Genomic DNA, 26,731 nt, shown 5'->3' with positions numbered 1-26,731 from the left:
GGGGATGGAAGAAGTAGAAGAAGAGTCAAGGAGATCAAATCTTTCTATTTCATTTATTCCATAGTATTTAGTAGTATGCCATGGTTGTGCACCTTCAATGCACAGTTTGTACATTTGTTTCACTGAGGAGAGAATCAACAATAGGATTGTGTGCCACACATGATTAGATAGAGTGAAAACATGCCTGATATCCACTACATGCCAGAAGGCCACCTGTACAGAAACGTAATTTCCAAAAGTAGTGCCTTCAGCATGGGGTACCTGTGGAAATGGTATTGAAATACAGTGTGGGATATGTCATGACCTCCATGAGGAAGCAGTAGTACTACGTTTCCAGGATAGTGGGCAGACCTGGGAATATTTCCTGCAATAGCCAGGACATCTGGGGTTCTGCTTATATCGGCGCTTTTAAAGAGACAGCTTCATATTGACTGAAACTTGGAAAACATTAATTTTTCAGCTAAAAGGAATAGAGATGATTGATAATTTTTTCTGTTTCCTTATTAAGTTTGTAGAAGATCCGCTCCTTCATCACTAGTTTGCTTTGCTTCCTGCTAGCCACTGTCATATCATCACAAACCCATATATAAGACTTCACAGTCTGAGATATGATTGTGATGCAATAACATTTATATAGGAACTTTCATCCTAGGATCACAAAGCACCTTTCAAGCACTAGCTAATTCTCAGGTAGGAATGAGGGACCAGAATTGGTACTTTTGGGTTCTTGTCCTAGCGGTCTACTGTCTCTGTGTGACCTCAGGCAAGTCACTTAACCTCCGATTGCCTCAGGGCATTCTGAGAATTAATTAATGTTTGCAAAGTGCTATGAGCACCACAGATAAATAGTGCAAGAGAAGGTCAAATGACTATAATTATTAATCTCTATTAACATAATTATTAAAAAAGGGAAAGTAGATAGCAACCAATATGAATTAGAATTGATGAAGTGTAAAAAAAGACAAGGGAAGCTAAAGACAACAGGAAAGAATCCATGGCTGGCAAGGCTAAAGTTAATAAGAAGGAATTTCTTAAGTATATTGGGAACAAAAGAAATCCTAGCAATTGTATAGACTCATGGGTCCTGCACTCGCAGTATCCAAGCTCTAGGGATAAGTGCCGTGTCATTGAAAGGCCCCACGGAAGTAGTGTTTTAAGGAGGGATGTGAATGAAGGTGGCAGATGAGCATCTGCGAAGAGGAAGACTGTTCTGGGACTAAGGGACAAGGCAGGAGAAGGCATGAAGCTGAGGATGGCAGAAGGGTTTATTTGTAATGGTTGTGAGGGGGAACTTGCCTTTGCTCTGGCCATAGCAGTGGAGGGGAATGAAGAGAAAAGGAGAGCAGAGATGTAGTCCGGGGAGGAGTGCTGCTGAAGCTTGCATTTAATGCAGAAGGTGAAGGAAGCTAGTGGGGTGGGGGTGGAGATATAGATATGATTACAGCGATGGAGGAGAGAGAGGACATGTTTGCTGGGCATTTGGAACTGAGGCAAGATAAGCAGGGAGACCAGAGAGCCATGTTCGCTGGGGCTCAGGTGGATATGTTCAAGGCTTGGATAAGTGCTTCAGCAGTGGGGAAGAGCATGGGATGGCAGACTGTCGCAATCTCATGAAGGAATGTTTGGCAAGAGGTAGCTGCCGTCCAAATTCTTTCCCTCGCTACCGAAACAGATGCTGACAAGGTGATTTGGGCCAAAATGCAGACTTTGTAAAAATGGCTTCAAAATAATCTAATGCTGGTAGGAATGATTTCATCATTAAAGAAACAATCAAGGTGATAGGAAGCAGAAAGTGTCCCTGATCGGTCTAGCTGTGCGACACCCAGAAAGTAAACAAACAGCCGGAGGATAAGCATGTTGGATTTTAAAAATGCTTCATTTTATTGCTAATATGAGCCATGATATTTTAAAAGCTATGGCCTAGATCTTCACCTAGTGTAAATCAGCATACCTCTGATTTACACCAGCCAAGAATCTGGCCTGTTGAAACCAAATCCTTCTTTGAATTACACTGGTGACATCACTGTGATATAGGGTGACCAGATGTCCCAATTTTATAGGGACAGTCCTGATTTTTGGGTCTTTTTCTTATATAGGCTCCTATTGCCCCCCACCTCCATCCCGATTTTTCACACTTGCTGTCTGGTCACCGTACTGTGATAGGTGACTTAGAAAAACAGACAGATCCATGGCACTTTACGAGCATCAAAGAGATTGCACAACTGTAACCAAGGGCAGAATTTGATCCACTATTATCAGGATAACGTCCCCTTACAATTAGTACAGATTTTGGTTTAACTTTGGCAATAGTACTGGCGGTGGAGAATGGAAACAGAACATTCTCTGTGACATCCTGAGGCATCAGTCTGGGGATCTTCAGGGAGAATTAGAACCAGGTCCCTTCTGTCACAGAATTTCAAACACCCTGTGGGGATTAATAAAGCTCAAGTTCATACTTTACATTCACACTGCAGGATTCTTGTATAATGACATTGTTTAAAGTAAAAACTCACTAATATTGACCATGTTTTGTTACATGTAAAATCATCCCTATATTCAGTTTAGTACAGTATAGGTTAGTATCCCCTATGGACTAATGCGGATGTCTGTATATAGTAAGCTATCATTTTGCACCTACACCTTGATGAGGAATTACATTTTCATTTATCAGTAGCCAGCCCCCTTGGCCTCCCCGTGAATGTAATACTCCAGCTCAGTCCAGGCAATGTTCAGCATGAGTTTGTAATCTCAGAGCTGCATCTCCATATTAAAGATTTGAGTGGCTGCAATCATCTCCATTTATACATATTAAAAACATGATTTACCAGAGGTCCTGAGTCCTCACAACTCTATTGAAATCAATGGGAACTACAGGTGCTCAGCACCTCTGAAAAAAACATCAAGCCCTAAAAATAGTCATTAGGCTTTGGGCCATTTCATTTCAAGTTGCAAGTGTCGTCCTCAATTGGACATGTCAGTGCTAATCTGCCTAGCAGTTTTGTGATATAGAAAAATTAGATAAGGTATAACATGAGCAATTACCACTGATTTAATTTCTTGTGATGTAATCTTTGTGATCTCCCAAACTTAAACTGGTAGGGCAGCCTGACATTACCCCACTGATCCCCTTCTACTCCCCCAAGCCTTAGAACTACCCTCCAGCACTCACTCTATTTCCACCATTTCCTCTTCCGTTAGGAGCTCAGTCTTTCGCAGTTTACGTCTGCAGGCACGTTCCTCGCTGCTACTGATGCTGGAACTCTCCTCCGAGCTTTCAGAAGTTAAATACTTGATCGCCACTGCATCCTTCTCATTCATTTGCAAGCAGAGACAGGAGGATTCGCTCACCTTAAACGAGTTCCCCCACATGCTTTGGCACATGTCAGTCCCATTTGCATACACCTAGATGTCAAACAAAACAGATGAAATAAAAATAACCACCTCACTCATCAAAAACATTTGGACCTGATTTGCCTTTGCCCTTGGTCATTTCTACCAATGTAAAGAGGATCTAAAATATTGCCAAATCAGCCTGATAGTGTGTGAGAAGCACTTGGCATAGCTGCGAACCACTCTGCAAGGTGCAGGGCAAAGAAGAATATAGCTCCTTGTTTTCTAAGTTGTTTTCACATGCTGGGTGCCATAGATGAAAGCCAGTTTATGTAGGGGCGGGGGGGGGAGTAACATGCCAGGACATTCAGACATGTATTTGTTTTAGTGACCTTTGTATCAGACAGAGTTCTGGACGCTGAAATCATAGATTACTCCATGGAACGGTGCAGTCTAACAGATTCGTGGCTATCTAGAATTTCACTGCTGTCAGTATACGTACATCATGGCCATTCAGGACTTCACACAGAGAGAGTACAGGTGGAACTCAGAACAGCCACACCCTGCTTGTAGGGACCCCAAGGGAAGGCAGAAAGCCACAACATCACCTGCCCTCCCTCAAAGTGAGGTCCCCCCCCAGTGCAAGGGGACATGTCCAGCTCAGGGAAATTACAGGCCTCTGTACCAGTTTAAAATGAATCTGTCCTATATCTTGTTTTGTACCAAAATCTTTTCTGGAAGCACTACCTACAGTGACCTTCATGACCACACTGCAAATAAACCTCTTTGCTGTTTTGTTTATGTCACGGTAACCTGCTGCCCTCCTGGCCTGGACTCAAATAAACATTCATATCTTGTTGGCTGGAGAAGCTAAGAACAGGTAGCCTTTAGGTCAGCAGTGTTGGCAGGTCACATACTTCAGCAAAGCCATGAATAGGTCATTAATGTTATCTTTGTTTGCACTTTGTCCTCCCCATATTTGCTGCTGATTTGTAATATCTTCTGTTTAAATTATTGCAAAAGAGACTTAGATACCCTGCAAAATAAAGCTGATAAAGTACTTGGCATATGCGTGACGGCAAATGAAGCAAGCCTGGGAATGTAAAGCAGGAAGTATTGTTTAGTGATTGAAGGACTACTGAGGTCTATTTCTGACTTTGTCACTGGCTCACTCTGCAACCTTGGTCTAGTCACTTAACTTGTCTCTGCATTCCTTTGTTAGTGGGGAATGAGTACAATACGTACCCCAACAGGGGTATTGTCAGACTAACTCAGGCCTTGGCTACACTGCCGCTTTACAGCGCTGCAACTTTCTTGCTCAGGGGTGTGAAAAAAACACCCCCCTGAGCGCTGCAAGATACGGCGCTATAAAGCCTCAGTGTAAACAGTGCCCCAGCACTGGAAGCGCGGTTCCCAGTGCTGCAAGCTAATCCCCACGGGGAGGTGGAGTACGTGCAGCGCTGGGAGAGCTCTCTCCCAGCGCTGGCGCCACGACCACACTCGCACGTCAAAGCGCTCCCACGGCAGCGCTTTGAAGTTTGGAGTGCAGCCAAGCCCTCAGTGCTTGTAAAGCACTTTGAGATCCCTGCTGGACATTACTATAAATATTCAAAGTATTGTATGGTCTCTTGTTCTCATTGTTATGCAGACACCATCCCCTACATACTGTTATTGCTAATCGAAGTTAAAAGTGTGCAGTGAGGGTAGAAGAGCCCTTGGCCATAAGCATCAGTTCCTATAAATGTGCTGAGTTTCCAGTAGTGTTGCAAGTTCTGTCACCCATGTGTGTCCATATAATAAAGAGAGTCTCTTCCCAGATGATTCACTCTGTGCAAGTCACTCATTCCTCTGTGGCTCAGGGATCATTGGATGAAAGGTGCTATAACTGCAAAGTATTAATGATTGTTATTTTTAGGCTAGATCCTCAGGCCCAGTTCTGTGGGAACAGGCGTGGGGACATCATGTCTGTGAGTTCCACCCTCCCTCCATTTCCCAGAGTGGTCTCTTCTTTTCCTGAAGAAGCTGTCTCTTTCTTTGCTCGGGGGAGGAGGGAGATCTTGTGATATGCAGGAGGTCACACTAGATCAGTTCATAATGGCCTCTTTCGACCTTACAATTTATTATCTGTGAATAACATGGAGTTCATTCCAAATAGCCATCAAAATCTCTGTACTGTAACATAGCTTTTAAAGCTACAACTGAATGGCAGGGAGCTAGGGTGACCAGGACACTGGGGTAGAGGGGAGTGGAGTCCGCTGGCGGAACCAAAAAAAAAGAAAAAAAAAAGCCAAGTGCTGCCGGCGGAGCAAACACCTAAATATCAGAATGGTCTTGATTTTATCGGGACATCTGGTCACCCTACAGGGAGCTGGCTTCATCTAAGGGCTGGTCTACACTACGAGGGAAAATCGATCTCAGATACGCAACTTCAGCTACGTGAATAACGTAGCTGAAGTCGAAGTATCTAAGATCGAATTACTCACCGTCCTCACTGCGCGGGATTGATGTCTGCGGCTCCCCCTGTCTATTCCACAACTCTGTTCGGGCTGGTGGAGTTCCGGAATCGATATAAGCGCGTTCGGGGATCGATATATCGTGTCTAGATGAGATGCGATATATTGATCCCCGAGCAATTGATTGCTACCCGCCGGTACGGCGGGTAGTGAAGACATAGCCTAAGCTGCAATTGCTGGAGGTGCTATGCCTGTGGAGCACAAAGGCAGGCAGCATGCCACTAACTTTCACCTCTTTTTTGAACATGTGCTCTCTCTAGTGCAGGTCTGAGACTGCCAGTCTGTGGCCTAGATCCCTTATTGCTCTCTGTGCACTAAGTGGGCAAGGGGATCTGCATCCTTTTTTCCCCTGCACACTCAGAACAGGAAAAATCTAGCCCTCTGGCTGCACCTTCTCTATTTCTGTCCCTTTCACTGGCTTATGGCTTATTTCTTCAGGTCCTGGCTATTTCCTTGCATCCTGCTGGTCAATTCAGGAGCCAGTAAAATCTGTAAATATGCCTTCCTTATTCCCTGGTGTAAGGGACATTTCTAGATTGAGCCCTCCAAATCACTCACTCATACTTGCTAGATCAATCGTATGCAATTCACTTTATTCTGATCTTGCTGCTATGGCTACAGGGTAGTCAAAACACTGCAGTGCATAAGCACTGTCCAGAATCGACAAAGCATAGCAGCCCTCACACTGGTGCAGAGGCTTTTCATGTCTCCATGCCTCGGGCTATATTCTACCTGTGGGCTTTGCTCTAAGTTCTTTCTGGTGAGTGCTTTGCATGCAGAACAAAGATACAGTGTGGCTCATAAATTTTAAGATAGCATGTGTAAAACTGGCTAGGATCCATTGTACATTTTTGATATGCAGCATTAGTTCCAAATACTCCTTCCAGCCATTCACATGTCAAATGCATGGCTGTTGATTGCTTCACCATATGGGTTCAAGGCAGTTGAAGAAATAAAGCATCTGTCTGCAATGCACTGACATTCGAGAACTCTCTGTGCCTTTTGCATATCAGCAACTTCCCTTCCAGAAGCTCACTCCAAAGGCAAGCAAAGTCTGACTTTTTCAGCATTTCATTTTAACCCTGAAAGCATGTTTTTTTTTAATAGTTTGGACAGTGCTTTGAGGTGTTTTGGCTATTGCCATGTAAACAGGCAGAATACTATTAATTTGAATAACATACCGCAGGGGTTCTCAAACTTCATTGCATCACGACCCCCTTCTGACAACAAAAATTATTACAGGACCCCAGGAGGGGGGACCGAAGCCTGAGCCCGCCCAAGCCCCACCACCCTGGGGGAGGAGTGGGGGGAAAAGCCAAAGCCCCACTGCCCTAGCCCGAGTCATTGATACCTGTAAAAAACAGGAGTAAAACATAACGATCGTGATTGGGCAGCATTATACACCCCTTTTCTACAATTGTTGATGATCACAGAAAGTCAAGGCCATGAATAATCAGACCCATGTACTTTGGCGCTGAATGTATTTTTTATACGACGTACATTTCCTCTCATCAGCTCCTCTCACGTGTATATTGTTTGTACAACACAAATATCTAACTGAAAGATTTGAAGATACGATTTGTTTTGTTCTATAACCAAAAGCCTCTATATCCATTATCATACATGTTTCTTGCCATTTAACTAAAATTGCAATAAAGAACAATTGATCCTAAAAACCATTAACACACACAAGCTCTCTCACCAACAGAAGTTGGTCCAATAAAAGATATTACCTCACCCACCTTGTCTCAATAATATTTTTGTAGCTTTTAGTGTCAAATGAAATGATTATTGCCATGGAAATGAATGTGGAGTAGCAGAGAGCTTGCTTTGGAGAAACCTCTTCTATACTCCCTTTCTAATCATCATGAGCAGTATTTGGTGATAACTCTGGCCAGCAAGGGGCGTGGCTATGTTGGTGTCACTAAGCATAACCCTACGTAACTCAGGAGGGTGGAAGGCCACAAGAGTATGGAGCCTTCCTGGTTTTAGGCCTCAGCAGACAAGAGTCCCTCCATGTTTGAACTTTAATTGACCTAAAAGGCCAGGTGTAACAGCCGTTATCAGTTGCAACAGTTCTAACTGGTCTAAAGCAGAAATAATGAGGCCTGTGCACCTTTAGCAGAAGGACAAGATAACTTGCAGAAGGAAAACTTACTAACGAGCTGCCGCGGCCAAGATTACTTAATGCACCTGCGCTTACGTAATTGCTACAGGGGGAGGAAGGAGGAGGAGGGAGGGGAAACGGGGGATTGCTAGTCAGTGAGAAAAGTTCTCATGGATATAAAGGAACAGACTGCTTGTTTTAGGTGTGCTTGATCTGAGTCAATCTCCCTGCACCGCTTTGAGATCTCAAATAAACTTGGTTTGCTTCTCCACCCTGGTGTGTTTATTGGCGCGGCACACCAGGCGACGGACCCCCCCGCTGTTGCTTGGCCTCAGGCAGTTATCTGCCGGCAACAGTTCTTGGCGCCCAATGTGGGGCATTGAGGCTAAAATTAGCCTTGCCTGGATCCCTTCTGGTGGTCGACGGATTGCGGCGACGACCGACGCCCAGCGCGCACCGGTGACTTCACCGGGGGCCTCGGCGGAGACGCAGTTCGACTGACCCCAGAGGGCACAACGGTGCAACGCGCTCGAGTAGTGGAGAAGCAGTTGAGGGCGACGGTGAGGAACCGGTCCCTTGGATAAGGTAGGAACAGTCCAGTGGTCTGGATTTTTGCCTGTTATGACCTGGGGATGCCCAGTGTCACCCTAGGATATGGGGCAGGGACAGAGTACAGGCAGGGCACGGTGTACACCCTTAGAATGCATTCTAGCGAATTGGGAAGTGCTTGGATCAGATCCACTAACTAAAAGCAAACTAAAAAGTTCTGTATAGTAGACTGGCCTCAATATCAACTAGAGGACCAGAAAGGTGGCCACCGGAAGGATCACTTAATTATAACACGATCCTCCAATTACTCCTGTTTTGTCAGTAAATGGGTAGCTTCTGAAGCTGTTTGTATGGAGAGCTCTTGTAAAAATACCCCACTGTAGCTCCAGTTCTTCCCTCTGTCTGGCAGAGTGCAGGGATCCAAAAGCAGGTTAGGGATAGTGCAGGGAAAAAGGAGGGACCTGTTTAGAAAGGGGAGACCCCATGTCCTAGTGCACTCTCTCCCTGTTGTAGCTAAAAAGCAAGATCAAATGCAGAATGGTACTGGGGGCCAGTGTGAATGACTGTTACTGGAAGACGCCCAGAGTACCCTGTGAAGCAAAAGCTCGTGACCAGGACTACTCTAACGCAAGCCCGGTAACTAGTGGATCTTTAGGAGGTCCAACCCATGGTGGGCTGACTTGGCCTGGCATCGTCCGGTGAGGAAGCTGCCTGGGTCTAGGAGTGTGTGTACCCATCTTCCCTTCCCCTTTCCTTTCTGTGTGGGCTACTGACAGTCTGATCATCTCACTGGATGCAATCAGAGTAAGCGGCGCCGTCTCCCAGAGACTAGCCGACGCTCTTTGCTGAAGGGAGGTGTAGGAGGGTCGTGGCCATCCTCGTTAGCCTCTCCTGTGTGAGTACCCTGTAGGGAAAAATCCTTAGTTTATGAGCCGCTAGCGCGGACAGGGCACCCTCCGTGTGTGTGTAAGTGGAAAATGGGTGGGGGACAGTCTAAACATTCCATCTCACCCCCTAAGGGTACCCCAGCATATTACATGTACGTACATTATAGTTCAACAACCTGCAGGTATTTAGAGAATTGGAATATTTACACCGTGAAAATCCATCTAAATAATGCCCACTAGAAGGTACTTCAATCTAGATAAGATCATACATCTAAGAGGAGCGTTTAATCACCAAAAAGCCCTGACACAGGGTGAGCAAATTTGTCTATTGAGGAAAGGAACGGAAGGAACGGGTTAATTTAAAAATCATCTTGGCCCAGGGATGGAAGGGGGGGATTGCTCTGCGTTCAGGGTCAGGAATCGGCGCGGACTGTGCTTGGTGCAGGGAGGGGCTGCTTTCGGCCCCAGCTGGCTGTGAAGGAAAAAATATAGACAGAGGCGAAGCAAAGGAAATACAAGTTACAGAATTGAGAATACATTTGCAAAGCTTAACTGTCCAGTAAGATCCAACAGTGTGCCTTTGTGACCCCGGAGCCGGTGTGGCTTGGTGACACTGAAGAAGCCGCAGGCAGCTGACCTGGACTGGAATCTCTGAAAGAGATGCTGCAGAAGATTCCAGGGTGCAAGAGAACAGCCCTCCAAAGAGCAGAAGCATGTTAGAAATTCTGGACAAGCTGTATACAGGATAATCTCCAGTTCACCTCTCCCCCCTTCTCTGAACATTATACACAGAAGTGGCCAGTCTGGACGTACGTGTGTGGGTATGAAAGGGGCTTGGGGCATTAATGTTTTCCTGAGTGATGAGGGAGCGTTCCCAACACTCTCCGTTGTTGTTTTATTATTTTATTAATGGAGCTTTAAAATACAGTTATATGGTGTGTTTTCTTTATCTTCCCCCAACGATCCTGTAGTGTCAGCCTGATCACCTGACACGAGGGATAGATTGGTAACAGAAATTTGTCACAGTTTGGTGAGCAATTAAGAAGGGGGGAGCCCTGCAGAATTTACACCATCTATTTGTTTTACCCTTGTTATTTTGTGTTTGCTTTGCTTGGTACTGTTAGTGTTATATGTTGAGAACTGCATGAGTAAAAGTGAGTCCTAATAGGATAAGAAAACGCTATCTGGTTCTGGTTCTGTTCTGTTTAACCGGTTACTGTTGTTTTTCTGCTCTGTTCATTTGGGCGTTAGGAGTGTGGGCAGAACTGAACCTCTTGTTCGTAATTCCTCGGAGTGGAAGCCATGTGTGCAAGAAAGTTCTGAGGTTGAATTGAGATCCTTCTGTCCCGTCCCCTGTAGCGGTCAGTGTATAGAAGTGGGAAAGTCTGGCTTAGACTGTAATTCCCTCTGCTCTCTGTGTAATTCTCTTTTCTGTTTAAGTGTCAAACAGATGAATGAGTCTCTGGGTAAACCCTCTAAGAATAGTCCTTTAAATTATATGTTAAGTAAATGGCCTTTGCCCAATGGGCCATGTGTTTTTGTCCAGGTGGCAAGCCTCATGAAGGAGGACTCGGGTAGTCTTGTGAGTAAGAATGTTTAAGGGAAGAGACCAGGAGGGGTGAGGGCTAGATGAGAAGCCCACCCTCCTAGCTAAACTGGTAGTGGAACAAGTTGGTGCCCATGGAAGGGACGGTTCAGCAAGAAAAGCAGGATCGGGCCCAGGCGGGCAGGCAACAGACAGAGAGATTGGAAAACAGGTTGGAAAACTTTAAGGGTGTAGTGGAAGGAAGGAGTCAGTAAGTGTAAGCATGGAGATTTCAAATACCCAGGACTTACTTGGAATGGTGATTTAAGTTGATAAAAGTGGCTGTTGGGAGACAAGCAAGTGATTTAAGGGAGAGTGAGAAGTTAACTCTGTAGTTGCTGAACGAAACAGCAGTTGAACTTTGTAAAAATGCTAAAGAAAAAACAGTTTTTGGTGTCTGTGAAATGTTTGTAAATAAATTCAGGAAAAGAAGTTATTGGATTGCAATCATTTGGTTTGGCTATGAACAATTTAGTTGAATTAGCTGAAGAATGTATACAGTGTTATGTAATTGAAAACCTGGGCTGCCTATGAAACAAATACAAGAAACTATGGGGTAATTTCTCTGTTTTGCCTGAAGCCAACAAGAGTATTTGTATATTTCAAGCGATGATTGTCTGCCCAGAAGGGGTGGGTAGACCTCTCTTTTTTTGTCTTTCAGATAATCAGAGAAAACTGATGCCAGCTGAACAGCATTCAACGTACCATGCATTTACTGGCACAATAGGAATCATGTTTTGTGTTCTATGTTCTGTCCTGTGGTGTTTGTCTTGTGGCCGGAATTTTTGTGTTTAATATTTTTATAAAATAGTCTAGTTTAAAATCAAACAAAAAGATTAAATTAAAATGCAGATATTTGTTTTGTTCAACTTGGAATACAAAGTGTTTGGATAAATCAGGAGAATGTAATATACTAAAGTCTAATGCATTTCCTTAAGTAAAGAAAAGAAATTTCATTGGCCAAACTGTTAATTGCAAAAATTGTTGTTAAAATTTGCATACCAACAGTCTTTGAAAGCAAAGACATGAAAAGTTAACCCACTCCCCATATTGTACATGGGATCTTTTTGGCTACCTCAGATTTCTAGCCAGAGGGCTGGGGATGGTGAAAGGCTATTGGACTAGAGGTTGTATTGAGTGAACTCCTCAAAGTGGGTGTGCTTGTCCTGGCTTGTTGCTCCAAAGCTCTGTAATAAGGTTATTTTAGCAAAAGGGTGTGTGTGGCATATATTAAATAATAAGACTAATGTACTGTATAATGACAATGTTTATGTCTTCATTGTTGGGAAGAAGGTGTATAAGTAAAAAGTGGAAGTTTCCTTTGCAGGTTAAAAGAAGCCAAGAAGGGAAGAAGGACAAAGAACAGAATGAATTAACTGAAAAAAAATAAAATAAAATAGCAAGCTCAGGCTATAGATAAGATACTGACTCCATTCAAGAACACTGCTCACAGTTAAGACTTGGCTAACAACCAGGAAAAGGAGGGCTTGAATTTGCCCACGCAGCTATGAGATTTGCAAAACATTGCCAGGCACTAATGAAATGTGTTAAGTTTCTTTTCTCACAGGTAAAGAAGCGCTACCCAAAGACCCTAGCAGCCCTACCACTCTTTGGAACCAGGAGACGGGATTGATGTAAAGGTCCACCGACGAAAGTCTGCTCTGGCTCCACCCTGGAAAGGCCCTTAAGTCCCGGTGACTACCACCGTCGCTGTAAAATGTCAAAGACTGACTGCATGGACCCAAGATTCTCACTGCAAAAAGACCCCTCCACATCGGGAGAATTCTCCTACTGATGATTAGCCTATTTCACCTTCTAGCTCCACTGTGCCTTCTGGACAGTAGGGAAAAAGTACAAGGATGCTGCACCACGACTGTTTTGGGAAAGAAGAAGGAACACTCGCTCCACTGAAATTGCCAAAGTCCAGGAATTCCTGACTAGAAAGAACATTAAGAACTGACCCTGGTGAAGAAACAAAGAATTATACACTGGTGGGAGGACATTTGTGGGACCCATGTTTGGGAATGTGGTATTAATTGGATTTTGGGGTTTATTCTACAGGCTGCGCCCTGTGTCCTGGAGAGTGACTAATAATGTAACCCCCCTCCTATGCTATTAATGTCGATGCCTTTTGAAAGTACCTGAGAATAGTTAAATAACAGGTGTATTATAGTACTACACCAAGGAAAGATGGTATTGAATATCACTGAGGCTGGGAAGGCATTGCAGTGGGATCTAGTATGTTTAGGAATTCGGGATTTCCTGAATTACCAGATGATGGCCATTTGAAGTGATCTTGAGTACCAGACTTGGCCCACTGCCCTTACAGACGCATCAGAAATACCATCTGATCTGTGATCATGGAGACATACTTGGACACTTCCTGGGTGGAAGTGTGGCTTCCCAGGGCAGGATGTGCGCCCTTATAGGGGATGAATGCTGTACTTATGTCCCAGAAGACGCACAGGATATTAAAAAGTACATCCTGTCAGCCAAACAGGCTTTTAAACAGTGGAAGGCCCAGGAAAGGAAACCCACTATTTCTGATTCCCTCTGGGGCTGGTTACTTAACCTGGGAAAAATAGGGGAAGGCATTGTTCACCTCCTGCTCACTGGTGTGGTGTTGTGTATTGTTACTCTTCTCTTGCTTGCTTGCTGTAAAGCACTTCAGCTCCCTAGAGCTAAATCACATGTTATCCTTTAAATGTGAGAACACTCAGCCAAAAGTTTGTTGAGTATTCTCAAAGGAGGGAGTTGTTGGTGTCACTAAGCATAACCCTACGTAACTCAGGAGGGTGGAAGGCCACAAGAGTATGGAGCCTTCCTGGTTTTAGGCCTCAGCAGACAAGAGTCCCTCCATGTTTGAACTTTAATTGACCTAAAAGGCCAGGTGTAACAGCCGTTATCAGTTGCAACAGTTCTAACTGGTCTAAAGCAGAAATAATGAGGCCTGTGCACCTTTAGCAGAAGGACAAGATAACTTGCAGAAGGAAAACTTACTAACGAGCTGCCGCGGCCAAGATTACTTAATGCACCTGCGCTTACGTAATTGCTACAGGGGGAGGAAGGAGGAGGAGGGAGGGGAAACGGGGGATTGCTAGTCAGTGAGAAAAGTTCTCATGGATATAAAGGAACAGACTGCTTGTTTTAGGTGTGCTTGATCTGAGTCAATCTCCCTGCACCGCTTTGAGATCTCAAATAAACTTGGTTTGCTTCTCCACCCTGGTGTGTTTATTGGCGCGGCACACCAGGCGACGGACCCCCCCGCTGTTGCTTGGCCTCAGGCAGTTATCTGCCGGCAACAGCTATGTGTTTAGCTTAAGAACTGCAGTGTCTGGTTCCAATTGATAAGACTTCTGGATTTGCTGCCTGGTCTTTCCCGGCTGATGGATATATTTTCTTTAAAAATAACTACCAGTGAATTTAGGGATGGTGAAAGATGAGAGAAGGTTTCAGCCTATCTCTAGAACAGGCACAAAATGAGCAGAGACCAGCTTTAGCTATCGGAAGGATGCTCAGAGCCAATTTTCTGAGGTGCTATTTTCCGTCTTTGCTTCAAGCAGAGCTGTGTGGATCCTCAGCACTTCTGAAAGTCAAGGCCTTAGTCTCCACAGTCCATTCATTTACAGTCTTTTCTGCAGAGTCTGTCACTTGTGGTGGGTTTTGTAATGCAGACACCAATCCCACATCATCTCCTCTCACAGAGGCCATTACATGGCCTACAGGTGGCAACTGCAGTCATTCGCAACCATCCCGTTCCACCTTCAAGCTAGTGACTTGGAGGTGAACAGCTTTGCAAATGTAGTACTGGTCTTCACCAATGAATTTTCAACTCAGTCCCCATCCTTTGTCATGAGGGAACTGTGCTGTGTGAGCAATTCTCACAGGCTCATTTAAACTAAATCTTTATTAATATTCAAAACCCAGTTACTGTATTACAGTCCCACACTACACAATTTTCACCTGATCCACAGGCCACTGAAGTATGTGGAAAGACCCCCATTTACTTCAATTAACTTTGGATCAGGCCCCAGACAATTTTTTTCCCTAGGATTCCTCAGTGTCCTCATTTGAGCCTTCATTTTATACTCTTGCTCAGCAGCTCAGATTTTTATTAGAAGGACTGGGTGAGCTCTTATAAAGTCTGTCAGTGCTTATGTTTAACCAGCAGGGGTCTGAGGAGGATATAGGAAGAGTCTAAGGATTTCCACATCGATTTGGAGGACAAACTCTTAATAATATATGGAGATATACCTGTCTCATAGAGCTGGAAGGGATCTTGAAAGGTCATTGAGTCCAGCCCAGTCCCCTGCCTTCACCAGCAGGACCAAATACTGATTTTGCCCTAGATCCCTAAGTAGCCCACTCAAAGATTGAACTCCTAACCCTGGGTTTAGGAGGCTAATGCTCAAACCACTGAGCTATCCCTCCTCTAAGGGCAAAACAGGCATGAGTGCAAAAGTACAAACAGGATAAAGATGCATCAACTCTAAAGGGCAAATATTTAAAAAAATGTGATTTAAGAGCTTACATCTCATTTTCAAAAGAGACATAAGCACCTAGGAGCTCTCATGGAAAGTCCATAGGACGTAGGCTCTTAATTCACACAGACATTTCTAAAATTTTTATCCACCATCTCCTTTTGTTTTAGTCTCAATATTTCTCTACATTTCAGTATTTAGACCAGTGGTTCTCAGTTAGGGGTTCATGTATGCTCTACAGTGAAATATATGTACAATATTTATATTCCCATTGATTTCTTTTATAATTATATGGTAAAAATGAGAAAGCAAGCATAGCGTGCTAGAACACTTTTGTATTTTTTATGTCTGAGTTTGTAAGCAAGTAGTTTTTAGGAGAGGTGAAACTTGGGGCTACACAAGATAAATCAGACTCCTGAAAGGGGTACAGTAGTTTGGAAAGGTTGAGAGCCACTGATCTAGACAATACAATGGTTAAAATATCAGTGGCCCCTGAACCTTGTCTACTCCTTGCAATCCTGCTTCACCCAAGGTGAGAAATTAAATAAGAAAAAATCTGGTATAGACAAAACCTGGAATTGTAGAAGTCCAAAGAATTTACCTGTTGAATTTTTTTCCCCAAAGACTTTTTTGATGAGTTAACCCCTCAGGAAGTAGCACTCACTGTCTTTTAATTCTTTAGTCCTGTAATTGATCCGGTGTGCTTTCTTACCTTATCGTAGGGGATGCATTCATTTTGACAGTGGTTCTCTCCATTTTCATCCCACTCCCAATCTGTCATCCAGTTGCGGACGCAAGTGAAGTCATTTTTACATGCTTCATACCTGCATGGAGTTAGTGGGGAACAGAAAGTAAAATTATTTACTTCCTTGTTCTTCAGAGATGTCACTGGATTACACTGATGTCATACAAAGAAGGGTGCATGGGTTCTGCTAATACTCTGTGCTTACATAGCACTTTTCCTCCAGTGATCTCAAAAACATGAACATATTATCTCCTTTTTACTGTAGGGAAACTGAGGCAAACTCCATCAGTGATCCATGGGCTTTCTGCTCTCTTATACCCAGGATCTACAAGGAGCCAAAATTGGACAGTAGCAGCCATGTGGGGCAGGCACCTCAAGAACAGACCATCCTCAGAGAGAAGTGAGGAATTTTTATATTTACAAAAGGAAAGAAGCTAATGCCAGTTTGAAGGGTGCTGTAAACAGTCTGTAAAGCCTCTGAGTGCCAGCTGCTGGGACTGGACAACGGGGATGGATCACTCCATAACTGTTCTGTTCATTCCCTCTGAAACCTCTGGCACCGGCCACTGTCAGAAGACAGGATACTGGTGGACCACTGATCTGACCCAATGTGCCTGTTCTTATGTTCTAAAGAAAGGAGGAAAGCAATCAATTAACGAGAAATTAAATAAGATCATATAAAAATAGTCCAAGAGCCCAGGTTCACTATTTCTAGGGGTTGAAGCTAGGAGCAGAAGAGAGGAACGTTAAAGGAGCCCAGAGGACTATGGTTTGATAAGATCTGTTTTAAATGACAGTTAAATAAAAAAGCAAGTGAATTATTTGTAATCATCAAGTACTGTAAACTGTTAGCCTATATAAGGAAAAAGTAACTTATTACTGTTACCCTCATGCTTCCTCCCTCTCCTATTGTTTGTTATATTCACGTATTGGGCCTTATCTTCCCTAAAGCCCAGATTTTGGAAACACTTACACACCAGCATACCGCTGTGTGTCTGAGGCCTGGTCTATACTACAGAGTTATGTCGACGTAAGGCAGCTTATGTTGACGTAACTCTGTAAGTGTCTACACTAAAGTGTAGCTCCCACTGATGTAACTCCTCCACTATACAAACTTAATAACTCCACCTCTGCGAGCGGCATAGCACTTAGGTTGATGTAGTTAGGTCAATGCAGTGTCCGTGTAGATACTGTGTTGCTTACAGTGACTATTGCTGCCTTTCAGAAGCCATTCCACAATGACAGTTAAACCGGAGCAAGTGCTCCTGGTGAGGACACGCACCACCAACACAAGGAGCGTGGTGTGGACATGCAAAAGCGATTTACTTAGTGTGGTGGCTATACATTGTCGTAACTTAGATCAACTTAATTTGTAGTGTAGACTTGCCCTGAGTAGTTTCAAAGATTTCAGTGGAATTACTCATCTGAGTAACCCCAAGAGTTCCAAAATCATGAGCCAGGACCAGAAAAATCAAGATTGGCTTAAAATCATGCACATTTTTAAAAATAAGACATTTGGTGGGTGTTTTCAATTTGCTTTCTATTTTTGAATATTCAGGGGACACTCAGGTCCCTTTTTCAAGGTTTTCTCTGCAACCATGAAGGCTAGAAACTTTTAATTAAAGCTGAGAATCTCACATATTCACATGACTCCAGAAGCTGGGGCAGGACTCAAAATCAAATTGCAAAACTTGTCACTATTGTACACACAAAGTTAAGCCCTAGTTTGTAAGCTCTTTAGGGCAAGGACTATCGCTACTAATGGATTTGTACAGCACCTCACATAGGGTGACCAGATGTCCCAATAAAATCGGGACCGTCCCGATATTTAGGTGTATGTCCTGCATCCCAACCGATGCAATTTGTCCCAATAGTTCGCTCAGCCGGCAGCACTCGGCTTTTTTTTTTTTTCCCTCCGCCAGTGGACACCCTTCCCCCATGTGTCCCGATATTTTCTCCCTCCTATCTGATCACCTTAACCTCACACAATGGGGCCACAATCCTTACTAGGATTTTAGGTGCTGGTGTATTATAAATGATAAGAACAACAATGCATTCACATCCAAATTCAGCCCCTAGTCTTTGAAAACTTAGGAGTGAACAAAGCTATTTTAAACTTGTTTTCTATACAATGTGTGCAACAAGCTGAAAATACTTTTGTCTCACATTTTCACATTCAGTCAGTTTTCAACAGCCAAGCTTTACGATGCAGTAATCACTTGGTAGTGCTGGAGTGGACTTTTGATACCAGGAATGCAGCTCAGTAGTGATACAATGACACGTTAAATTTTAAATTGTACGAGTTCAACTTTTCAAGGATAGCCTTTGGCGAACTCTGAGCAGAACAATCTAGGAAGTGTGTTGTCCAAAGTCCTATGTTGCTTTGTTGATCACAAGTCTCTCTCCATTTCGAAACAGGACTCAAATCCGTTTCCATCACACACCCTTGTGGGGGTAACAGCAAGAACAGATGGAGAACAAACGAGATCTGAACTGAGCAACAACTGGGTGGGAGAATGGAATAGTCCCAAGCCTGCCCACATGTGAATCTGCTGTTGGACTATGGGGTTCTGTTGGCAGTGCAGGTCATAGACTGGCCAATTCTTATGATCCAGCCTTAATATGCCACTGACAGGCAGGCTTGGCCAGTACTAATGTGCTGCTGTGTCTGGTGCTGGTATAGCTCTCAACATCAGGGCTTCAGCAATTATGCTCCAATTTAGCACATGCTTAACTTTAAGCATGTGCTTAAATCCCTCCCTCTTCAGCAAAGCAGTTATAAACACGTGCTTAGGAGTATTGCTGAATAGGGGGCTTAATGCTGTCCCACGGGAACCTGAATTAATCACTATTTGTATTTATCATCTATATTAATAATGAGCAGAGTCCTCCGGTCAAGATCAGCGCCCCATTGTGCTGAGTGCAATACATACATATAAGAAGAGACAGTCCCTGTTTTTCATAGGCTTTTTTTTTTAAGTCTCAAAGGGGAGCCAATTATGGGGAGCAAAATTATGCAAGGTCCTGACATCTGAAGGGATTCATGCTGTCCAGAAACCCACGCATGGCTCCTTAAGGCATGAAAAAAGGCTTGTGAAAAGCACAAAGGCAAACTTGAAAGCCCCTCACACCAGCCAGCAGGCACCCTAAGGCTGTGGCTACACTGTAGCTTAAGTCGAGGTCAGTTATGTTGCTCACGGGTGTGAATTAGCCACTCCCCCTGAGCAACATAATTTGTGCTGACTTAAGCGTGGTGTGGGAGAGCTTCCCCTGCCGACAGAGTGACCGCCGCTCATGGGGGCTGGAGCAGTGAAGCCGATGGAAGAGCTCTCTCCCATCAGCTTAGAGCGACTACGTTAGAGAGCTTATGGCGGGACACTTGCACTGCTGTAAATTCTCTAATGTAGCCATAGCCTAAGACTGATCTGCTTTTCGCAGGGCACGTTACTTCACTGCTAGGTATTTTTATTTTGGAGCTAATTCTTATTTGAAAGTTCAAGATTTTTCAGAATTCATGCTTCCCCTTCTGACGGGCAGGGACCTGTTTGACAGATGGATCAGAAAGAAAGCTGCCCACAGGGCTCTGCACAGTTCATAGGGATTTTCAAAGAGAACAGTTTTAATGCTGATGAGAGCAGGAAATCCTAAAACAATAGGAAGAAAGGGGAAGGCCCCACGCTAGTCAGATGAATTTATTTTAAATGAAATCACGGCTCTTTCAGAATCTTGCGCACATTTCTGGCCACAAAGACTACAGTATGCAGCAGGCACATTCCCAGCCCATGGAGAAAGTAGGTCACTTCCCCAGGAGTGCTGCAGCATACTAAAAGGACTCCTACAAGTACAATGTGGAAAATCTTGGAAATGCTACTTTGGAATGTCAAGGGGAGCGGGAATTTTGTTCAAAATACCTTTTTAGTCTCTGGCCTTGGGTGGGACGAGAGAATGGGAATGACACTGAAAGATGTCAGACACACCCCCATGCATATAATATATTGGGTCATTTGTATATTTGTGTCCTATGCCAGGTGTATATGATACCAAGTGGAGTACCAGATGAGTGGGATGCATAAGAAATGGGATGGGAAGTAATACTGCAGATAGATAAGTACTTCTTATTTGTTTACAGCAGAACTCACTACCTTCTTGGTGCTTTTCAGACATTCAAGAAGGGACAGACCTTGTCCCAAGGAGCATAAACTCCCCAACCAAAATGGACTTTTCTTCAAGGTCACAAAACATGATTTACCAGCTGGTTCTCTTTATATTCAGCTAAACCACATGAGGAAAACTGGAGTGCTTTGTAACTACTAAGGCTGCTTTCCACCACCCTGGCAGTGGAAAAGGGCCCTTAAAATGGGCATAAATTACATGGGCTATGCGTATTTTCCTCCACCATTATGCTGTTCTTTAATTTTACATAACAGATATACAAAAAGTCATTATCTGATTGATGCGGATTGTACAAGGTTTATTCTAGCTTTCAGTGGCACCTCATAGTGCCTGTTGTGGGCCTGCTTCAAAGTCCACTGATATCCAACAGAAAGACTCCAAGACCATCAAGGGTATGGTGCCTAACTCCTATTGATTTTAAGGAAAGTTAGGTGCCTACATATCTTTGAGGAGGATTTCTCAAACAGGGAAAGCCTGTTCCCTACACAGGCATATGCAGGGACAGCCCCTGGCAGGCCAGGCTGGTGTTTACCTGTCCCGTCCTCAGGTCTGGCAGATCGCGGCTCCCACTGGCTGCGGATCGCTGCTCCGGGCCAATGGGAGCTGCTGGAAGCGGCACGGGCTGAGGAACTTACTGGCCAGTGGGAGCCACAATCGGCCAGACTTGCGGATGGGGAAGGTAAAGGCACCGGTCCGGCCCGCCAGGGGCTTTCCCTACACAAGCAGCGACCCCTGTTTGAGAAACCCTTTGAGAATCTGGGCCCAACTGACTACAATGAGCTTTGGATCAGGCCTTGAAACAACAGATGAGATTGCAGAACAGAGTGGAAGTCGTCTCCTCACTTATTGGTCTGATCACTTCCCTCTGAATTCTTTCCATAGTCCTCCCATCCATGACTGCATCAGATTTAAGTTTCTTGCCAGCACCTTCAAAATGCTATATAACTCTGCCCGTCCCTTCGACTGTCCATGTTTCATGTCACTCCCTTGCCCCCTTTGCTCCACCAACGATGCTGTCCTCAGTTGCTCATTTATCAGCTTTTCACATAACACCCCTCCTGGCCCTTGTCCATGCTGCTTCTTATGCATTTTGAAGTTGTCACCTTCCAGAGTTCATCCATGAGACCCTTATCTCTCCATATTTAAGTTCCTCTTGAAGCCCTACTTTTGCCATGCTGCCTATTGTGAATCATGGTGACATGTACATAGAGTAAAAATTAGAGAAGAAAGTGATATGTTGTTTCCCATTCCCCCAACCCCTGTCTATGTATCTGTCTGTTTATCCTTGGGGCAGGGATTGTTTTTTCTTATCTGTCTGGAAAGATCCAAGCATATACTAGCACCACCATAAATAAGAAGACAGCTATTCCTATACAAATACTGTATATAAGAGATGGGCCCAACCTGGAATCTATTATCCAAACACCTTCAAATTTCAGTGGTGGTGGTCTTGGATTTGAATCCACAGAGCTGAGCTTATCCAGTCAAGTTAAAGGTCTTGGTCTCTATCTCCCAGGCACTCAAAACTCTGGGCCCAGCATATCTAAAAGACCGCTGAAAGCTCCAGGATTAAAACCACGGTCAACGATTCTGCTCTTCCAGCAAAATGGAATTTTCTACAACAGGAGTGGAACACACGAGCTTTATCCTTCTTCGACCTGCCTTCTCTAGCTTTAACACAGAGCAGAGTGGACAGATTTAAAAAAAAAAAAACAACCCACCTCACCCAGTGCACTCAATGCCCCACTAACAACTACGTGGATGAAACAAAACAATCACTACGCTCTCAAAGGAACTCCCACAGAAAAACAATAAAAGACAAAAACACCCTGTCACCCACGGGTGAACAGGTTTCACAAAGTGATCACTCTGAACCTGACTTATCAGACCTCATCCTCAAAGGAAACCTGCACACACCATCAAAAGGTGAGCCTGGGAATTTAAGTTCTTAACTTTTCCAGATACTGAAAATCAGGGGTGGCCAATCTGGGGCTCCAGAACCACCTGCGGCTCTTCAGAAGTTAATATACGGTTCCTTGTACAGGCACCAACTCCAGGGCTGGAGCTACAGGCGCCAACTTTCCAATGTGCCAGGGGTGCTCACTGCTCAACAGCTCTGCCCCAGGTCCTGACCCCACTTCACCCCTTCCCCCAAGGCTCTTGCTCCTTCCCCCGACCGAGCCTGCCCTGCCCTCGCTCCTCCCCCTTCCCTCCCAGACACTCCTGCACACTGTGAAACAGCTGATTGTGGCAGGAGGCACGGGCAGGCACTGATCAGTGGGTGCCGGCGGGTAGGGGGCACTGAGGGCGGTAGGGGGGAGCTGCTGGGGGGCTGCTGACATATTACGGTGGCTCTTTGGCAATGTACATTGGTAAGTTTTGGCTCTCTCTCAGGCTCAGGTTGGCCACCCCTGCTATGAATCATGGACTGAATAGAGATCAGGGCGCTGGAACAGTTTTTACAGTGGGGGTGCTGACAGCCGTTGAACCAAGCTGTAAACCCTGCATATAAAGGAAACCACTTCAAGCCAGAGGGTGCGGCAGCCCATCATCACCTCTAGTTCCAGCACCTATGATAGAGATACTGGATTTATGGCTTATTACAACAATTGGTAACCTACTAAAACCCATCCCCAGCTTCCCCCCCCCTTTTCCCCTATGACTGGACACGTATTTAAGGGGCACTTCACCTTGAATGCTCTCTTGAAATGTATTAAGTACTTAGGCTAAATAATCTGTTCCATCTTGTATTTATCTGTGATACTCTGAGTACATTTCCCAGACTTGAGGGGCTCTGTGTAAGCTGGAAAGTTTGTCTCTTTCACGAACAAAAATTGGTCCAATAAAAGATTCTCTCATCAATTTGAATGGAAGACAGGTGTCTAAATCTTCTAGACTGCTCTGAACATCTCAACCATTATTTGTACTACAGTCACATCATTATCCCAGTAAAGCCAAAATTCTCTAGTTACCATGCACAAGCCTAAAAGTAATAGAGAAAATAGATCAAATGCATTTTTCCAGCTTCTATATGTGCTCTAACATAGCTTTGCTAAATACCAAGGTTTCATGATTTAAGATCTAAATTTTACATCTCTCTTTATACCTATACATAGATGCTGGGTCTGGATCACTGGAAAATCAGAATTCTCACTTCTCCAGTGGGATACAAGAAGTCTAGACCTGATGATTGCAAGATATTGGGCTGAAAACTATCCCACCACATGCCTTGCATCTCAAAAAGTAATTTTCACTGCCTGCTTTTATCTGAGTTGTATTTGGGGGAAGAAAAAATTAACTATTTTTGGGTTAGATCATTATCATTTTTATTAAATGATGGCTGTTTGAAAACTGCTCTGAAATATGGAGTATTAGATATAGTTTCAGCAGAGATGGATTAGTAGACAAAGCAGGTGAGAGGCAAAAGGTTAAAAATAAATTAAATGTATTACATAAATGAATGTATGTTAGTTTATCCCATGATTCCACAGCGTACTTAAGAGATACAGAAATAAAGGAATTGTATCTATATCATGGGCACATATTTAGATAATATATGTGATTATGCTGCTCACATAATTTGTATTTCCAAAACCATTATAAACCGTTATACAAACTAACTTTATACTAGACTTGGAGATGTCACTGAGTACTGCCCGTGCCAGCTATGTTATTATTTACAGAGTAATAAATTCAAAGGGGAAAAATTAGAGGTGTAGGAGAAAAAAAGAGAAGTTGAACAAAAGAAGGGAGATAAATGATGCAGAGTTCTATCAAATTTTGTTGCCACTTGTTTGGGAGGGTCATTACTTGCACATTTGTGGCTACCCCTTACACGAGTAATGCAGGTATCTCAAATACAACTAAAAATATGAGCAGTGTAAAGTGTTAAACCTACCAGTCATCACAGAAGTTTTGGCACAAAGGAACAAACTCAATACCAGCAGTGTAGTTGGGATTGATCCATTGAGCAGCATGCGGGGAACACTGGTAAAAGCATTCAATTTTCTTCATGTAATCCTCACAGCTACAGTGAGTGAGAAAAACAACAATTAAGTCTGCTTCTCAGCATCCAAGATTATAGTCCACACTTTCCAACAGGTTTCAACAGGACTCATCACTATAGATTAGATGGAGCAGTTTAAATCCAGCCTCTCGTTTGATTTGTATGTAGATTCTAAACTCGTTTCTTTGATGTTGGGTGCAGCTTCTGCCTGTGTAATTACTGGAACTGGACAAATCATGCAAAAAAGTTCATAACTATTCACTCATTTTTAAATGAATTCATTCATCATATTTGGGCTTCTTGTGTATTTGCTTTATATAAACATCTGAGCCACTGAGTTTTTGCGGGCACAAAATGGTCAATTTCAAGACAATAATAAAATGTAGCATCAAACCACAGCAGAAAGCTTTGTTTCTGTGTTATATTCTCATGATTTCACCAGTATTCAGATTTTCTCTAGTCCAGCTAAAGTTACTGAAAAACCACAGATTGTAGTTGTTCTCCTGGGAGTGGCAGGAGATAGCTATTACTTTTGCAAATATGTTTGTGCTTAATTGTTTTGCACTTTCATTCTTTTATTTGTGTAGCCTGACATATTTTATAACTCTAAAAATCAAGCAACGAACTATAAGACTCAGTTAGGAAAACATTTTGCATGGTTACAAGGCTCACGAGACTACAAATTTTTTTCTCATTATTTGCAAGTTTCCTTTCTGGCTTTCCTTTTACATTTTGTTTTTTAAGACAATCTAATTTATCTGTTTTTTTTAAACAAGGGACAAGGCCCTGTTGATACTGTACAAATCATGGGCTAGATTCAATGGCACGCTCCAGCTGCTTTGCACTGCTACAGCAGTACAAAGCAGGCATGATTGTAAATGTGGCTTAACCAGCCAGTTAAACCAGGTTTGTTACTGGTTTATATTGCCAGTGATTGCACACCAGAGAGAACATTTTTTAAAAGAGCAGGTCTTAAGAGCTGTCACTCCCCTTCATGAAATGGCAGAAGCCACTCTGCCTGAATAAAGTGTGAGTAAGACTCCATGGATTTTTGGGTGAGGAGAGAAGGAGCAAAGAGGAACTGGGCAGATGAGGGACCAAGATGGGGGCAGCCACTTTAGGAAACATCTCCAGAAAAACCTATTGAGTTTCCATCATAAATTCCAGGAGGAGTTAATGTTGGCAGTTTCAGCTATTGTGGAATAGTCCTATTCAACCAGGACATAGACAATATCAAAGATGACTTACGATTTACTGAGATTCCCACATCTGTTCCAGGAGCTGTTGCCTACTTGAATTACTGGTGAATGAGCCAACTGCTCTGTGAAGTTTGCATAGCAACAGGAAGCTGTTGGAAATAGAGACTACAGTGAGGGTTTACTTTAACACTCAAAATTTGGAAAACTCAAAATTTAGAATTAATTTTTTTGGCACATAATCCAAAATGGTAACAGCTGGGAGGGAAGCTTTACAAAAGGAAGACTTTCTATGATTTGTAAGTGAATGATCTTGGAAATGACAACGTGACCGCTGATTAAGTGGGACTGAACTGGCATCAATATTGTTTTGCAAGAATGTATTCAGTCAGTGCCAAGAAGCGAAGTGGTGTTTAACCAGCTGTCATATGCTGGAGGAGTGAAATTTCTGAACTCCAGCCTTTTAATACTGATGTTACCAAATAAAGAAGAAAAAAAGATGACATGCAGTGAATATTGGTTTTATTCTTATATTTATATCCAGTACAGCATGTTAATTTTCAGTGTTTTCATACTTTTTAATCAGGTCAGAAAGTTAATTAGGACAATAATTTGTGCACTGATACATCACAATCAAGACAATTATGCTGTATTTTAAATATTCTCATAATTAATCGTATCAGGCCCAAATTATCTCTAGTGTAAGCTTAAGTAAATAGAGTACAACAAGATGAAATCTGTGTCAGACATTTTTGAAGTTCAGTTACTGAAGCCAATAATTTTGAAACCGGTCTCAAGGAGAGCATTATCTAGCTCTGCATTCGGCACTGGATGTAGTAAGGAAAAAGCCAATAAAAGTTGCTTTTCAAACAAAACTCTTATTGTAAATATTGCACAGTCTTAAAGTAATTAAAAGTGTGGTAGGGACTGTTAGTCGATACAAAGGTCAACTTTTAAACTATTCTGAAAATTCTCTGTCAAAGGTTAAACAGCTCTTACATTCAGAGTACAGCGTGCATTCATGCATGTCAAGCTCAGGGCTTGGTCTATGTTTGTGAGTCCTCCCCTCCAGACATCTATCCCTTTTGCAGTTAGATGTTGCCAGGATAGCAAAAAATAGGACTACAGCAAACGTGAACATCTTCATTCTGCACTTGGC

At 43.4% G+C, this 26,731-nt stretch overlaps 1 protein-coding gene and 1 long non-coding RNA gene across 2 annotated transcripts; one reads left to right on the top strand and one right to left on the bottom strand.

Moving 5' to 3' along the window:
• Positions 1–1,857: 1,857 nt before the first annotated feature.
• LOC127055166 (riboflavin-binding protein-like) lies at positions 1,858–26,731 on the bottom strand. Its single transcript, XM_050961849.1, has 6 exons — positions 26,572–26,731; positions 25,625–25,724; positions 24,269–24,397; positions 16,165–16,276; positions 3,170–3,402; positions 1,858–2,425 (listed from the first exon to the last, which is right to left on the bottom strand). The coding sequence occupies exons 1-6, from the start codon at positions 26,717–26,719 to the stop codon at positions 2,407–2,409; spliced, it is 741 nt and encodes a 246-aa protein (XP_050817806.1). The 5' UTR covers positions 26,720–26,731; the 3' UTR covers positions 1,858–2,406.
• LOC127055173 (uncharacterized) lies at positions 16,468–24,270 on the top strand. Its single transcript, XR_007775422.1, has 3 exons — positions 16,468–16,597; positions 21,887–22,296; positions 23,487–24,270. It is a non-coding gene; the product is annotated as an uncharacterized LOC127055173 (long non-coding RNA).

This window comes from Gopherus flavomarginatus, chromosome 7 (genome assembly GCF_025201925.1).
Source record: "Gopherus flavomarginatus isolate rGopFla2 chromosome 7, rGopFla2.mat.asm, whole genome shotgun sequence".
NCBI classification, from domain to species: domain Eukaryota; kingdom Metazoa; phylum Chordata; order Testudines; family Testudinidae; genus Gopherus; species Gopherus flavomarginatus.
Note: the sequence above shows the minus strand (reverse complement) of the source record. Positions and strands in the feature narration are given on the sequence as shown.